This window comes from Stegostoma tigrinum, chromosome 5, assembly GCF_030684315.1.
Source record: "Stegostoma tigrinum isolate sSteTig4 chromosome 5, sSteTig4.hap1, whole genome shotgun sequence".
NCBI classification, from domain to species: Eukaryota; Metazoa; Chordata; class Chondrichthyes; order Orectolobiformes; family Stegostomatidae; genus Stegostoma; species Stegostoma tigrinum.
This window is the reverse complement of record NC_081358.1, coordinates 128,391,710-128,407,004: the sequence shown is the minus strand read 5'-3', so window position 1 is coordinate 128,407,004 and position 15,295 is coordinate 128,391,710. Positions and strand designations below refer to the sequence as shown.

General features: G+C 43.9%; 1 protein-coding gene across 1 annotated transcript in view; it reads left to right on the top strand.

Moving 5' to 3' along the window:
* The window catches only part of abcb8 (ATP-binding cassette, sub-family B (MDR/TAP), member 8), a 61,523-nt gene extending 47,387 nt beyond the window's left edge, over window positions 1-14,136 (top strand). Inside the window, exons 12-16 of the mRNA XM_048529708.2 lie at window positions 2,026-2,120; window positions 3,317-3,450; window positions 3,771-3,918; window positions 4,822-5,072; window positions 13,402-14,136. Of these exons, the coding sequence (XP_048385665.1) occupies window positions 2,026-2,120; window positions 3,317-3,450; window positions 3,771-3,918; window positions 4,822-5,072; window positions 13,402-13,488 (715 nt within the window). The 3' untranslated portion in view covers window positions 13,489-14,136. The remainder of the gene's footprint in view (window positions 1-2,025; window positions 2,121-3,316; window positions 3,451-3,770; window positions 3,919-4,821; window positions 5,073-13,401) is intronic.
* The last annotated feature ends 1,159 nt before the right edge of the window (window positions 14,137-15,295 follow it).

Below are 15,295 nucleotides of genomic sequence, written 5' to 3'. Positions count from 1 at the left end.
CCCACAGTCCAAAGATGTGCAGGCTAGGTGGATTGACCATGTTAAATTGCCTGTAGTGTTCAGGGATGTGTAGATTAGGTGGGTTGTTGGCATGGGTCTTGGTTGGATGCTCCAAGGGTCGGTGTGGACCTGTTGGGCTGAAGGGCCTGTTACTACATGGTAGGGATTCTGTGATCTATGATGTTTCTTTTACACTTAAGTTTCAAAGTCATTATGGAAAGGGATCAGGATAGTGCAGAAGTTAAGTGTCTAAATTGGGAAAGACCAATTTCAATATCAGAATACGGGATCTAGCGAGCAGACTGGGAGCAATTACTTGCAGGTAAGTTCACATTTGGAAGGTGGAAGTCTTTTAAAAGTAGTACAGTGAAAATTTAGGACCAGCATGTTTCCCTAGGAGTGAAGGGTCAGGTAAGCAAGTCGAAGGAAACCTGGATGTCACGAGAGTTCAAAAGTTTGATAAAGAAAAGAAAGGAAATACATGTTGGGTACATGGCATTATAAACAGGGGAGGCTCTTCAAAAAAAAATAGAAGATTGGGGGTAGCTTAAAAAAGAAACTGACGGTAAAGAGAGACCATGAAATATCTTTCGCAGATAGGATTACAGAAAACCCCCAAGGTATTTTTTTTTATCAATGTTAAAGAATAAGGGAATTACCAGGGAAAGCATGGGACCTTTTGAAGATCAAAGGGGCAACCTGTGTGTGTGGAGCCAGTGGACACTGAGATCCTAAATGAATACTTCTCATCTATATGCAGCCAGGGGGAAGACATAATAGCTGGGGATTTCAGCAGGGATGGTGAGGTTCTTAAACATGTTAAAGTTAATAAGGCAGAGGTAAAGTATGTTTTAACAGGTGTAAGGGTTAGGACCATTGCTATTTGAAATGTACGTTTCATTTGAATGTGAATGTAGAAGGAATAATTAGTAAGTTTATAAATGACACAAGTTGGTAGTGTTGATGGCAATGAGGAGAATGGTCTCAGGTTATAGTCTGAGTGATCAGCTGGTAAATTGGGCAGAGCAATGGCACTTGGAATTTAATCTTAATCAATGTGAGGTGATGTATTTTTGGAGGTCCATTTTTGAAGTCCATAGATCTCTGAAGGTATCAACGTAGGCAGACAAGCGAGTGAAAAAGGCATGGCGGTGCTTGCCTTTGTTAGCAAGGGCATAGAATAAAGGAGCGAGGAAGTATTGTTACAACTTTATAAAACATTGGAATTCTGTGTGCAGTACTGGCTACCGCACTGTTGGAAGGGCGTGATGCATTGCAGAGCGGGCAGAGGAGACTCAACAGGATGTTGCCTTGGATGAAAAGTGGTGAGACTGAATAGGCTGGGTTTGTTTTCCTTGCAGCAGAAGAAACTGAAGGGGCAAAATTGAGATGCATAGATTCTGTAGGGTCATGAGAATCATGTCCCCATGGCAAATACATCCAAGACCAGAGGACACAAGCTTAAGATGAGGAGGAAGTGGTTTAGAGAAGATCTGAGAATTTTGTTTTCACCTACATAGGTAGAAATATGAAAGGTGTTGCCTGAGAGGCTGTTGGAGGCAGGTACTCTCAACATTTGAGGTATCTGGATGAGTAATTAAAATACCGGAGTATAGTTGGCTACGGACCAAGTGCAGGTAAATGGGAATAATGTAGTTTGGTGATCAGCACAGACATGCTGTGACTAAAGCTTCCTCTACACTTTTAGAGTGCAAGTAAAACCCCCTGTACTCTGTCCCCATGAAAGTTCCCCCAGATCATGTGCAGCATAAGGTGAGATACAAAGTACAGCTCCCTCTGCTCTTTTGTTTTAAAAGCCTGAAGTATGGTTCCCGTGACACTGATCCATCAACACTTGCTGGACAGGTAGAGTGGACTTCAGTCTCCAGTGGTCTGTCTCCACCCCGTACCTTCCTATGATATATTTCATGTAGTAACCTAGTCATGTGATATCATAGTTTTGTCACAAAATGCTAGTTTGTGACCCATCTCCAACATTTGTAACATTTCTCTTTCTTCCCTTAGCTACCCCACCAGACCTGGTCACAGGGTGCTGCGCAACTTCAATCTTACCCTGCCAGCCTCTAAAATGGTGGCTATTGTTGGACAATCTGGGGCAGGTAAGGACAGAGTGACACGTTTCTGATCTTGATATCTGTGGAATGCACAGCACAGTTTAGGGATCTTTGTTAGTGACATATTTTGGATGATTAAACATACACACATACGATTCAAGAGCAGGAGTAGGCCATTCAGCTGTGTCAGCTGCTGTGTAATACAATACGATCATGGCTGATCTAAATCTGGCCGCAGCTCTGCTTTCCTGCCTGTCCCCTATATCCTTTGGCTCCCTTGAAATATAATGGAAAACTAGGTCTGGAAAAGTCAGCTAGCAAATAGCAAGTTGTTCTAGTCTGCCCTATACCTTAGTGATTCTTCACTCGTAATGAATTTGAATTTATTCATGGGAAGTGGACAACACTGGGCCAGCATTTATTGCCCATCCCTGGTGAGCTGCCTTTTTGAATTGCTGCAATCTTTGTGTAATGATTTGACCCACCATGCCTTTAGTGAAGGAAACCCAGGATTTTGGCCCAGTGACACTGAAGGAACAGTGATGTATTTTCAAGTCAGGGTGGTGAGTCATTAGCAGGGGAGTTTGCAAGTGGTGATAGACTATCGCGATTTCAACTTTACCTTTTACCTTGTTCTTTAGATTGTGTGTGTGTGTGTGTGTGTGTGTGTGTGTGTGTGTGTGTGTGTTTGGAAGGTATTGTCTAAGGAGCCTCAGTGAGCGACTACAGTGCATCTTGTAGGTGGTACACACTGCTGCAACTGTATATTGGTGGTGAGAGAATAAGAGGGTATGTTGTCAAGCTGCTTAAGTGTTGATGGAGCTACATCCATTCAGGCAAGTGGGGAGTATTCCATCACACTCTTGACACGTGCCTAGTAGATGGTGGACAGGCATTGAGAATCAGGAGGTGAGTTACTCACTGTAGGATTCCTCAGCTCTGACCTGTTCTTGTAATCACAGTACTCCCGCCACTAACAGTCTAGTCATCTCCTGAATGAGATGCATAATTAACAAAAACTCAGCCAATCAAATTAGTGCAATTACCTTTACCATGTTCCTAGACACTCCAGGTATTTGATTGATTAATATCAGTGTTATGTGGCAGCTTCCTCTTGCATAATGTAATCTCCACTCGAGATGGGAATGAACATCTCTTTTGTGCATAGCATCAGTCTGTGGAGGATGGGAGGTTAGCTGTTTTAAAACTGTTTCCTAACCTGTAACTAAAATGCTTTGAAGGCAAGTCGACAATAGCATCTCTGTTGGAGAGGTTCTATGACCCAGACAATGGGATTATCACCTTAGACGGATATGACATCAGAACATTGGATCCACAATGGCTGCGTAGTCACGTGATTGGATATATCAGCCAGGTTAGCACTTGCCCCATGGCCTATTCTCTACATCCAGGCCGTTTTTAAATACCAGCCTTCTCCTGATCTCCCCACACCCTTCCTGCTTTTCCTTTTTTCCTTAACTTTCCTTCAACTGTTCCTCTTCCCTCCCACCCTTTCATCTGCACCTTTGTAAATCTTCCTTCTCCTTCATTAGTTATTTGCTGATGTGGTGATGATTAAAGGTCTGAGTTGTTGCCTCTGTTTATTTGGTTGTTAATGTTCCTCACACTAACTCCGGTGGGGCAGTTGTACCCCATAGGGTTGATGTCTTCTCAGCCATGTGTATGGATTTTCAGGAACCTGTGCTTTTTGGCACCACCATCAAGGAAAATATTCGATTTGGAAAGCCAGATGCCTCAGATGAGGAGGTTTATGAGGCAGCCCGGCAGGCAAATGCAGATGGCTTCATCCAGAGCTTCCCAGATGGATACATGACCGTAGTGGGTATGTGTCACAGTGAATCTTAAAACAGTTGTGGATGGAGTGTGGACTGAAAACACGACAAGCAAGCCTCAAATCATCACATTCAGGGATCATACCTTAAATCATCATTGCACTCGGGGAACATGCATATGATTTGATTTGATTTGTCACATGTACCTATATACAGTGAAAAGTTTTATTTTGCAAGCAATACAGGCAGATCATAACATACAAGGACATACAATTCTAGAGTGTTTAGACAGAGTGATACATACAAGATTATGGCTGCTTAGGAGGTGCACGAAAGCAAGATCAATGTTAGATTTCAAATTAGAGAAATCCATTCTTCAGTCTAATAACAGCAAGGAAAAAGCTGTTCTTGAACCGGTTGGTCCATGTGTTTAAGCTTTTGTATCTTCTGTCCGATGGAAGAGAATATTCCCACGGAGTGAGGGATCTGTACTGATGGCAGCTTTTCTGTAGCAATGGAAATTGTTGATGGAGTCCATGGATGGGAGGTTGGCTTCTGTGATGGTCTGGGCTGTGTACACAACTTCCTGTAGTTTCTTATGGTCCTTGGCAGAGCAGTTGCTGTACCAAGCCATTATGTGCCCAGATAAAATGTTTTCTTTGGTGTATCTGTAAAAATTGGTGAGTGTCCTTATGGACATGCCCAATTTCCTAAGCCTCATGAGGATGAAGATCATCACATCATCACACTAAAGGAACACACCTTAAAACATCATTGTACTTGGGGAACACACATCAAAGTAAAATTATACTCGCCTCAAATATCTGATTAGTTTTATTGTGATGCATATGGAAGCATTAATTTGGCACTTTCAAATGCGAGGGGAGGACATAATCATGGTGAAGGTAGAGATTAATAAGCACATTTACTAATAGTCTCCATTTATTGGTCAGGTGAACGAGGAATGTCTCTGTCAGGGGGCCAGAGACAGCGGATTGCCATTGCTCGTGCTCTGATTAAAAATCCCTCTATCCTGGTACTGGATGAGGCCACAAGTGCTCTGGATGCAGAATCTGAGAGAATGGTACAGGATGCACTGGATCATATACAAAAAGGCCGTACCGTGCTGGTCATTGCACATAGGCTGAGTTCAATCAAGGCAGCCGACATCATCTGTGTTCTTGCTAATGGCCACATGAAGGAGGTGAGTCACATTTGCCACCCTTGATCTGTAGCTGGAGGACAGACTAAGGCCAGTCAGCCCAGTGAGTCTGTGACAGTCAAAATCAACCATCTAACTATGCTTTATCCCTTTTTCCAGTACTTGGTGTATGGCGTTGTATGCCTTGGTATTGCAAGTGTACATCTAAATACTTCAATGTTAAGTGAGTTTCTGCACCCCTACCATTCTTAGAGGCAGAAAGTTCCAGACTGTCACTACCTTTTGAGTGAAAATGTTTTTATTCACATCATTTCTAAATCTACTCCTTACCTTAAATCTGTGCCCCTAGTCATTGAACCCTCCATCAATGGAAAAAGTTCTTTCCTGTCTACCCTGTCAATGTCCCTCATAGTTTTATACATATCAGTCATGTCCCCTCCCAATCTCCTCTGCTCCAAGGAAAACAACACCAGTCTGCCCAGCCTGTCTTCATAACCAAAACTCTACAGTCCAGGCAATATTCTAGTAAATGTCCTCTGTACCCTCTCCAGTGCTATCACATTCTTTGTATAATGTGGATTCCAAAACTGCACACAATACTCCTTGCTGTGACATAACCAATATTTTGTATATTTCCAGTCACCACCAGCAACTCCTAACCAAACAGCATGTCAGCACATGAACTGGAATTGGCAAAACCAGTCCTGGAAAACTGTATATCTTAGCAAGGGCCTTCAGTCCCAAGAAAACTGCATTAAAAATGGTCTCAGTGACAGGGCGACTTTCCAGTGAAATGACCAAGCAGTTGCAGAACATAAATCCAAAGGAGACTGAGGTGAAAAGTGTAGGCACAGACATATTCACAAGAGAGGGGAATTTCCGAGGGATATAGGAAAGAGGTGAATTGTTAAGGTTGAGGAATTGAGGAATATTGCAGATGAGATGTGTAAACGGGTTTGGATGTGAGGTGAAAGTGGATGGGGACGCAAGAGATATGCGGAGAGGTTGGGTTTGTGACATTGGGGTATATGGGGAAAGCATGGGTAGATGAGGATTGAAGGAAATATGATCATATGTTAGAACAATCAAATTGAGTAGAAGTAGGCCATTCACATCTTCAAATCTATTCTGATGTTCAGCGATTGTGAAAATCTTTTTATGTTCTGAATTCTACATTCCTATTTACACCTATTGATTTTCCCTGTCTATCAAGATTTTAGCTACCTCCATTTTAAAAAATATTCAATGACACCCCTCCTGAGGCAGATAGTTTTGGGGCAAACAACTTTTTTTTTTCTATTTTTAAAGGCAACCTCTAATTTTAAAACCGTGCCCCCTAGGTTTGGACTCCCATAGGAACCATCCCTTTCCACGTTCACCTCATCAAGACCATTCAGGACTTCCTTCGTCAATCAAAATATCCCTTTGTGCTTCTAAATTCCAGTGAAAACAAACCTAGCATATTCAGTTACTCCCAGGGAGAGGAGATGGGAACGTTGGTATTGTTACTGCACTAGCAACCCAGATGCCCAGGAAACGTTTCAAGGATCTGTGTTTGAATCTCACCACAGCAAGTCTAGAATTAGAAGTGTAATGATGACCATGAAACAATCGTTAATTGTCAGATAAACCCATCTGGTTCACTTTTTTTTGGGAAGGAAGTATGGTCTTTCTTAGCCTACATGTAACTCTCGGCCCACAGCACTGCCCTCTGAAATAGCCTAGCAAGCCAGTGTGTCAAAATCTCTCCACAGATATTGCCAGATTTGCAGTGCAATCTCTTTCAGATTTCCAGCATCCATGATATGTTGCTTTTATTCCAGTGTATCCACAAGTTGTATTTGTCATACCAACTGCCAGACAATCTCAAAATCTGGTATCAACTCAAGTGGCAGAAATGACAACAGCCGACACTGCCCTATCAACCCAAAGTATCTCTCACTAACAGCTGATCTCTCAGAATAGTCAAGCAATTGCTTCATGTAGTCATACTCATGGTATCACTCGTTACAGACAATGTCCCACCAACAGTACAGACCCAGCACCAGCAGAGGTAGCAGTGGTACACAGTCAGGACGAAGCTGCCTGATGAGTCCCCAGCGTAGACCTGCTGTGGCACCAGGTCAGACATGAGCAAGAAAACCACCTTCTGATTATCATGCAGTGTCACTCTTGGCTGATGCATTGACACTTCTCCATGTTGAACAACACTTGGAGAAAGCACTGAGTGGCAAGGGCGCAAAACAAACTCTAGGTGTGGGGGATCTCAGTGTCCTACACCAAGAGTAGATCGGCAACAGTATCACTGATCAAGCTGCTCGGGTCCTGAGGACGTAGCTGTTAGACTGGGCCTGCGGCAGGTGGTGAGGGAGCCAACAAAAGAGAAAAACATATTGACCTATACCTCAGTAATCGATTCATGACAGCATTGGTAAGAGTGACCATTGCACAGTCTTAGTGGAGACAAAATCCCACATTTGCATTGAAAATAACCTCCATTGTGTGCTGTGTGGCACTATCACCGTGCTAAATGGGACAGACTTTGCACAGATCTAGCAGCTGAAGACTGGGGCATCCATGAGGTGTATTCGACAATCAGCAGCAGCAGAATTGTACAGAATTTGCAAACTCATGACCTTGTGTACTCCCCACTAAACCATTACCATCAAGCCAGGGGATCAACCTAAAAATGGGGTGTCCACCCAGTGAAGCTACCAACCAGGACTACTTGCATGTCAGACAGCGAAAGCAGCGAGTGATAGACAAAGCTAAGTATTCCACAAACGAAGAATCAAATCTAAGCTCCACAATCTAGGTGCCACATCCAGCCATGAATGGTGGTGGATAATTAAACAACTCACTGAAGGAGGAAGCTTCACAAATATCCCCATCCTCAATGATGGAAGAGACCAGCACACCAGTGCAAAAGATAAAGTTGAGGCTTTCAAAACAATGTTCAGCCAAAAGTGCCAAGTGAATGAGCCAATTTGGCTTCTTTCAGTTGTTCCCAGCATCACAGATGCCAGTCTTCAGCCAATTCAAATCATTCCATGTCATATTAAGAAATGGTTGATAAGGACAACATTACAATAATAGTACTAAATATCTGTGCTCCAGAACTTCTGTATTCCTATCCCCTGGCTTGATGGTAATGGTTTAGTGGGGAGTACACAAGGTCATGAGTTTGCAAATTCTGTACAATTCTGCTGCTGCTGATTGTCGAATACACCTCATGGATGCCCCAACTGTGTGTTCCAGCACAGTTGCAGCACTGACATCTACCTGACAATTTGGAAAATTGCCCAGGTCTGTCCTGTGCACAAACGGCCGGGCAAATCCATTCTGGCTAACTACTGCCCCATCAATCCACTCTCGATCATCAGGAATGGAAGGTGTCATCAACAGTGCTATCGAGTCGCACCTGTTTGATAAATTCATTCATGCGATTATGGGTACCTCTAGCTGGACCAGCACTTATTGCTCGTCCAAAGTTCACCTTGTGAAGGTGATTATAAGTTGTTTTGTTGAACTGCAGTAGTCCATTTGCAGTTAGGGAGGAAAGGGAGTTAGGAGTGAAATCCAGAATTTTGACTCAATGACACTGAAGGAACAGTGATATATTTCCAAGTCACAAAGGTGAGTGGCTTCAAGAGGAACTTGCAGGTGGTAGTGTCGCCATATATCTACCCTTGTCCTTCCAGATGGAAGTGGTCCTGGATTTTGGAAGATGCTATTGGTGTTGTTTTTTTGTGAATTTCTGCAATGCATCTTGTAGACAATACACATAACTGCAACTGAGTGTCAGTGGTGGATTGAGTGAATGTTTATGGATGTGGTGCACATTAAACAAGCTGCTTTATTCTATGTAAGTGTTGTTTGGAGCTGTAGTCATGGAAAGCCCCAAGGTGTTCTATACTTATATGAGGAACAAGAGGATGGCCAGATTGAGGATAGGGCTGATCAGGGATAGTGGAGGGAACTTGTCCGTGAAGTTGGAGGAGGCAGTGCAGGTCCTAAACGAATACAGTGAATTGTCAGAGGCTTTTTCCCAGAGCGTAAATGACTATTTTGAGGGTGCATAGTTTTGAGGTGATTAGAGGAAGGTATGGGGAGATATCAGAGGTAGGTTCTTCACACAGAGTGGTGAGCATGTGGAATGTGCTGCTGGCAGTGGTAATGGAGTCAGATACTTTAGAGAGACCTTGAAGTTTTGTGCGAACAGTGTGAAACAGGCAGATATGCTCGAACAGGTTGATGTAAGGAAGGAGGATGTGCTAGAAAATTTGGAAAACATGAGGATAGATAAGTCCCCTGGGCCAGACGGGATATACCCCACGTTGCCAGGGGAAGCGAGGGAAGAGATTGCTGCACCTTTGGCAATGATCTTTGCTTTCTCACTTCCATTGGAGTAGTTCAGATGATTAGAGGGTGGCAAATGTCATTCCCTTGCCCAAGAAAGGGAATAGAGATAATCCTGAGGATTACAGACCAGTCAGTCTGTCTTCTGTGGTGGGCAAATTATTGGAGAGGATTCAGAGAGAGTGTTTATGATTATTTGGAAAAGCACAGTTTGATTAGAAATAGTCAGCATGGCTTTGAGAGGGGCAGGTCATGCCTTATAAGCCTTTATTGAATTCTTTGAGGATGTGGCAAAACACATCGATGAAGGTTGAGCAGTGAATGTGATGTATACGGATTTTAGCAAGGCATTTGATAAGGCTCCCCATGGTAGGCTCCTTCAGAAAGTAAGGAGGCATGGGATTCAGGGGAATTTGGCTGTCTGGATAGAAAACTGGCTGTCCGAAAGAAGACAGAGGGTGGTAGTAGATAGAAAGTACTCGGCCTGGAGCTCGGTGACCTATGGTGTACCACAGGGATCTGTTCTGGGGCCTCTGCTCTTTGTGATCTTTATAAAATGACTTGGATGAGGAAGGGGTAGGGTGGGTTAGTAAGTTTGCCGATGACACGATGGTTGGTGGAGTTGTGGACAGCGTGGAGGGGCTGTTGTAGTTTGCAATGGGATACTGACAGGATGCAGAGCTGGGCACAGAAGTGGCAGATGGAATTCTACTCAGAAAAGTGTGAAGAGATTCAATTTGGAAGGTCTAATTTGAATAGAGAATACTGGGTTAATGGCAGGATTCTTGGCAGTGTAGAGGAACAGAGGGATCTTGGGGTCCATGTTTGTAGATCCCTCAAAGTTGCTACCCAAGTTGATAGGGTTATAAAGAAGGCATATGGTGTATTGGCTTTCATTGGCAGGGAATTGAGTTTAAGAGCCATGAGGTTATGTTGCAGCTGTATAAAACTCTGGTTAGACCACACTTGGAACATTATATTCAGTTCTGGTTGCCTCATCATAGGAAGGATGTGGAAGCTTTAGGGAGGGTGCAGAGGTGATTTACCAGGATGCTTCCTGGACTGGAGGGCAGGTCTTATGAGGAAATAGTTGCAGGCTTTTCTCATCGGAGTGAAGATGGATGGGAGATGACTTGATAGAGGTTTACAAGATGATGAGATGCATCGATAGGGTGGATTGTCAGAGGCTTTTTCCCAGAGTGGAAATGACTGTTATGAGGGGACATAGTTTTGAGGTGATTTGGAGGAAGGTATAGGGGAGATGTCAGAGGTGGGTTCTTTACAAAGAATGGTAGACGTGTGGAATGTGCTGCTGGCAGTAGTAGTGGAGTCAGATACTTTAGAGATATTTAAGCGACTCTTGGATAGGCATATGAATCACTGTCAAATGTAGGGTATGCAGGTTAGTTTGATCTTAGAATAGGATAATAGGTCGGCACAACATTGTGGGCCAAAGGGCCTTTGCTGTGCCGTACTGTTCTATGTTCTATGTTAAACAAGTGGGGAGTATTTATTGCATTCCTGACTTGTGCCTTGTAGTTGGTGTTCAGCCTCTGTGTAGTCAGGAGGCAAGTTAGTTGCCACAGTATTCCTAGCCTCTGTTTATATGGTGAGTCCACTTGAGTTTACTGTCAATGTAACCCTCAGGATGTTGATTGTGGGGAATTCGGTGACAGTCACATCATTGAATGTCAAAGGGCATTGGTCAGATTGTCTCTTTTGGTCGATGCTTGTTGCCTGGCACGTGTGTGGTGAAAATGTTACTGCCAAACCTGGATATTGTCTAGGTGTTGTTGGAAACTGTTTAGCGATAACCTCTCACTGACACCACTTCTGTTTGGCGTTGTACCTAGCACATTGAGAGATGGTTGTGATTGTTGGAGGACAGTGATCTCAGCTTCAGGACATCTTTGCAGGAGTTCCTCAGGATAGTGTCCTCCTTTCTTAGAGTGGAGGTAGCTATTATGAGGGGACATAGTTTCAAAGTGAGTGGAGGTAGTATAGGGGCGATGTCAGAGGTAGGTTCTTTTGCTCAGTGGTCGGAGCGTGGAATGCATTGCCGGAGAGGGTAGTGGAGTCAGCCTCATTCTGGGCATTTAAGTGGCTATTAGTTAGGCATTTGGATGATAGTATAAGGAAGGGATGGAAGTTAGATAGACCTTTAGGATTAGGGTAAAAGTTCGGCACAACATCGTGGGCCAAAGGGGCTGTACTGTTCTACGTTCTTGAATTGAGAACATGCAATCATTGGTGAACAATGTTCAGCACCAATCACAACTCAGATACTGAAGCAGTCCATGTCCAAATTCAGCAAGATCTGAACAATATCCAGGCTTGGACTGACAAATGACAAGTGATATTCATACCACATAAATGCCAAGTAATACATTTTCTAACAAGAAAAAGTTGAATAATTACCCCTTGACATTCAATGGTGTTACCATCACTGAATCCACCACTGGGAATTACCATCGACCAGAGTCTGAACTGGATTATCTATTGACTACACTAACTAACAAGCCAAGGGTGAGGTTTTTTATTTAACCCCAACCACTCTGAATAAAACTGAGTATTTGTGTTACACATTAACGTTTGGTTCATTGTGCAGACGGTTCTGGGGCTGTGGAATTCACTCCCTGAGCCAGTGACAAAAGTAGGGACTGCTTCAACATTGGGGAAGGAGAGTAAAGGGGATCTGCAAGGAGAGCAGGCTTCGGACCCTCCTCATATGGAGGATGAACAAGATCAAGGCTCTGGAGATTGTTTCCAAGTTTATAATTTGGACATAATTCTTAACCATGGCTGGGTGGGGCTGTTTGCATAAATGACTGCTGCATTTGAACAAGAACAAAGAAAATTACAGCTCAGGAACCGGCCCTTCGGCCCTCCAAGCCTGTGCCGATTGAGATCCTCTGTCTAACCTGTCATCTATTTTCTAAGGGTCTGCGTCCATTTGCACCCTGCCCGTCCATGTACCTGTCCAGATATATCTTAAAAGACGCTAATGTGTCTGCGTCTCCGCTTGCAATGCGTTCCAAACACCCTCTGTGTAAAGAACTTGCCACGCATATCTCCCTTAAACTTTCCTCCTCTCACTTTGAACTCATGACCCCTAGTAATTGAGTTCCCCACTCTGGGGGGGGGGGGGGGGGGGGAAGCTTCTTGCTATCCACCCTGTCTATACCCCTCATGATTTTGTAGACCTCAATCAGGTTCCCCCCCTCAATCTCCGTCTTTCTAATGAAAATAATCCTAATCTACTCAACCTCTCTTCATAGCTAGCACCCTCCATACCAGGCAACATCCTGGTGAATCTCCTCTGCACCCTCTCCAAAGCATAACATCCTTTTGGTAATGTGGCAACCAGAACTGTACACAGTACTCTAAATGTGGCCGAACCAAAGTCTTATACAACTGTAACATGACCTGCCAACACTTGTAATCAATACCCCGTCCAATGAAGGAAAGCATGCTGTATGCCACCTTGACCGCCCCATTGACCTGCATTGCCACCTTCAGGGAACAATGGACCTGAACACCCAGATCTCTCTGTTCATCAATTTTCCCCAGGGCTTTTCCATTTACTGTATAGTTCGCCCTTGAATTAGATCTTCCAAAATGTATCACCTCGCATTTGCCCGGATTGAACTCCATCTGCCATTTACCTGCCTAACTCTCCAGTCTGTCTATATTCTGCTGTAATCTCTGACAGTCCCCCTCACTATCTGCTACTCCACTAATCTTAGTGTCATCTGCAAACTTGCTAATCAGACCATCTATACCTTCCTCCAGATCATTTACATATATCACCAACAACAATGGTCCCAGCATAGATCCCCTGTGGAACACAACTGGTCACAGGTCTCCAATTTGCTTCCTCAATAGCTATATCTGCTCTTTTAATATGACTGTCTTTGACTAGCTTGGACTCTTCTGTGAGGAATTATGTAGCTATATCAAATGGATCTCTTCCCTTTGTACCTTTTCTGATGAAGGCCTTTCGTTGCCACAGGTGGGGACACATGCTGAGCTGTTAAAAAGAGGAGGACTGTATGCAGAGCTAGTCCGCAGACAAACCAGTGAGGAGACCACCATGTGAAGGAAAGGGAGTGACAGAGAATGAGCCAAGTGGATTGCAGGCATTTTGCACCTTTGAACAACTTCACGTAAACCTACTGTAATTCCTCCCCATCCCAGTAAGAGCCAAGTATTAGGCACTGAGATTTCATTACCTGTGGGCTGGGTGGGTGGAACAGGGATTCCCTCACACTGTCGACTGGAACTGTGCAAGGCGTGCAATTCTGGATTCTGTATCTGCTCAATCAGGGCTCCTCCTGCAGAGAGCTTAGTGTACTGTAACACATTGTGGTGCATAGTGCTGATGGGTTAGGTCTGTCTCTGTAAGACACTGGCATACAGTACTAGTAGGGCCAGCTCTGTCACTGTGTAACACTGGGGTATACAGTACTGGTGGGAACAGGAATGTCACTGTACAACACTGGGTGTATAGCAGTGATGGAGACAGATCTATCTGTTTATCATACTGGATTACAGGACTGGTGGGGACATGTCTGTCTCTGTGACACTGCGATACAGTTTTGGTGGGGACACTGTGTATAACCCTCAGATCAAGGGCCTGCGGGTCTGGTCATAATCTTCCACTGATGATTATTTCTCTGCATTCTGAAACTTATGTGAGCCTGTTATTTGGACAACTACTTTTGTAAATTATACCGTCATCCATTGAGCCGGTGTTGTGTTTTTATGATTGATTCTGTACTCTTGTCAAACAGGCTGGTTCACTACCACACTTCCATCCTGTCAATGGACATGCAACTGCTCTGGAGAAACTGAATTGCTTAGGAAAGTTGGTGGTGTGGTGGTGTCACAGGATGATTTGTCCAGGTAAATGTTTTGGATGCACAAGTTCAAAGCCACCCACCCCCTGTTGCTTTTGGATTATGTCTTCTGGTTCCAGATTCTTCCACCAGGGGAAACAATCTGTCCGCATATTGTATTTTCGAATAAAGTCCCTTCTCATTCGTCTAAGCTCCAACGAGTACAAGCCCAATCGACTCTAACTCACATCGTTTCTAAAAAAAAAACCCTTCATATCCAAGGATCAACCCAGATCACCTTCTCTGGACTGAACCAGTACCAGAATCTCAGTCCTTAGATAAGCGATGCAAAACTGGTCACTGTATTCCAGCTGGAATGTTCTGGGAACCTGGGTTCAAAACCTGCCATTGAGATGGTGGAATTTGAATTCTATACGTAAAAGATCATGAATTAAGAATCTCATGATGACCCATGAAACCATTGTCAATTGTAGAAAAACCCATCTGGTTCAGTAATATCCTTCAGGGAATGTGTTGGCATTGCCTGGTCTGGCCTACCACTGATTCCAGACACACAGCAATGAGGTTTTCTCTCAGTTACCCTCTGAAGTGGCCTAGCAAGCCATTCAGTTGTCCAATCCCTACAAAGTCTCAAATAAAAGAACAAAACCAAAAATTTCTGGAAAAGCTCAGCAGATCTGGCAGTATCTGTGGAGACTAATCAGAGTTAATGTTTCGAATCGAGTGACTCTCCCTCAGAGCTCAATCTGCTACAGTTCTGAGGAAGGGTTACTCGATCCTGAACGTTAACTGTGATTTTTTTTTTCTCCACAGCTGCTGCCCGATCTGCTGAACTTTTCCAGAAATTTCTGTTTTTGTTTCTGACTTACAGCAGCTGCTGGCAGCCCTCTTGACCCTGCAAAGTCCTCCTTACTAACATCTGGCGGTTAGTGCCAAAATTGGGAGAGCTGTCTCACAGAATAGTCAAGCAACAGCCTGACATCATCATTCTCGTCGTCTCATGCCTTACAGACAATGCCCCAGACACCACATCACCATCTCTCAATA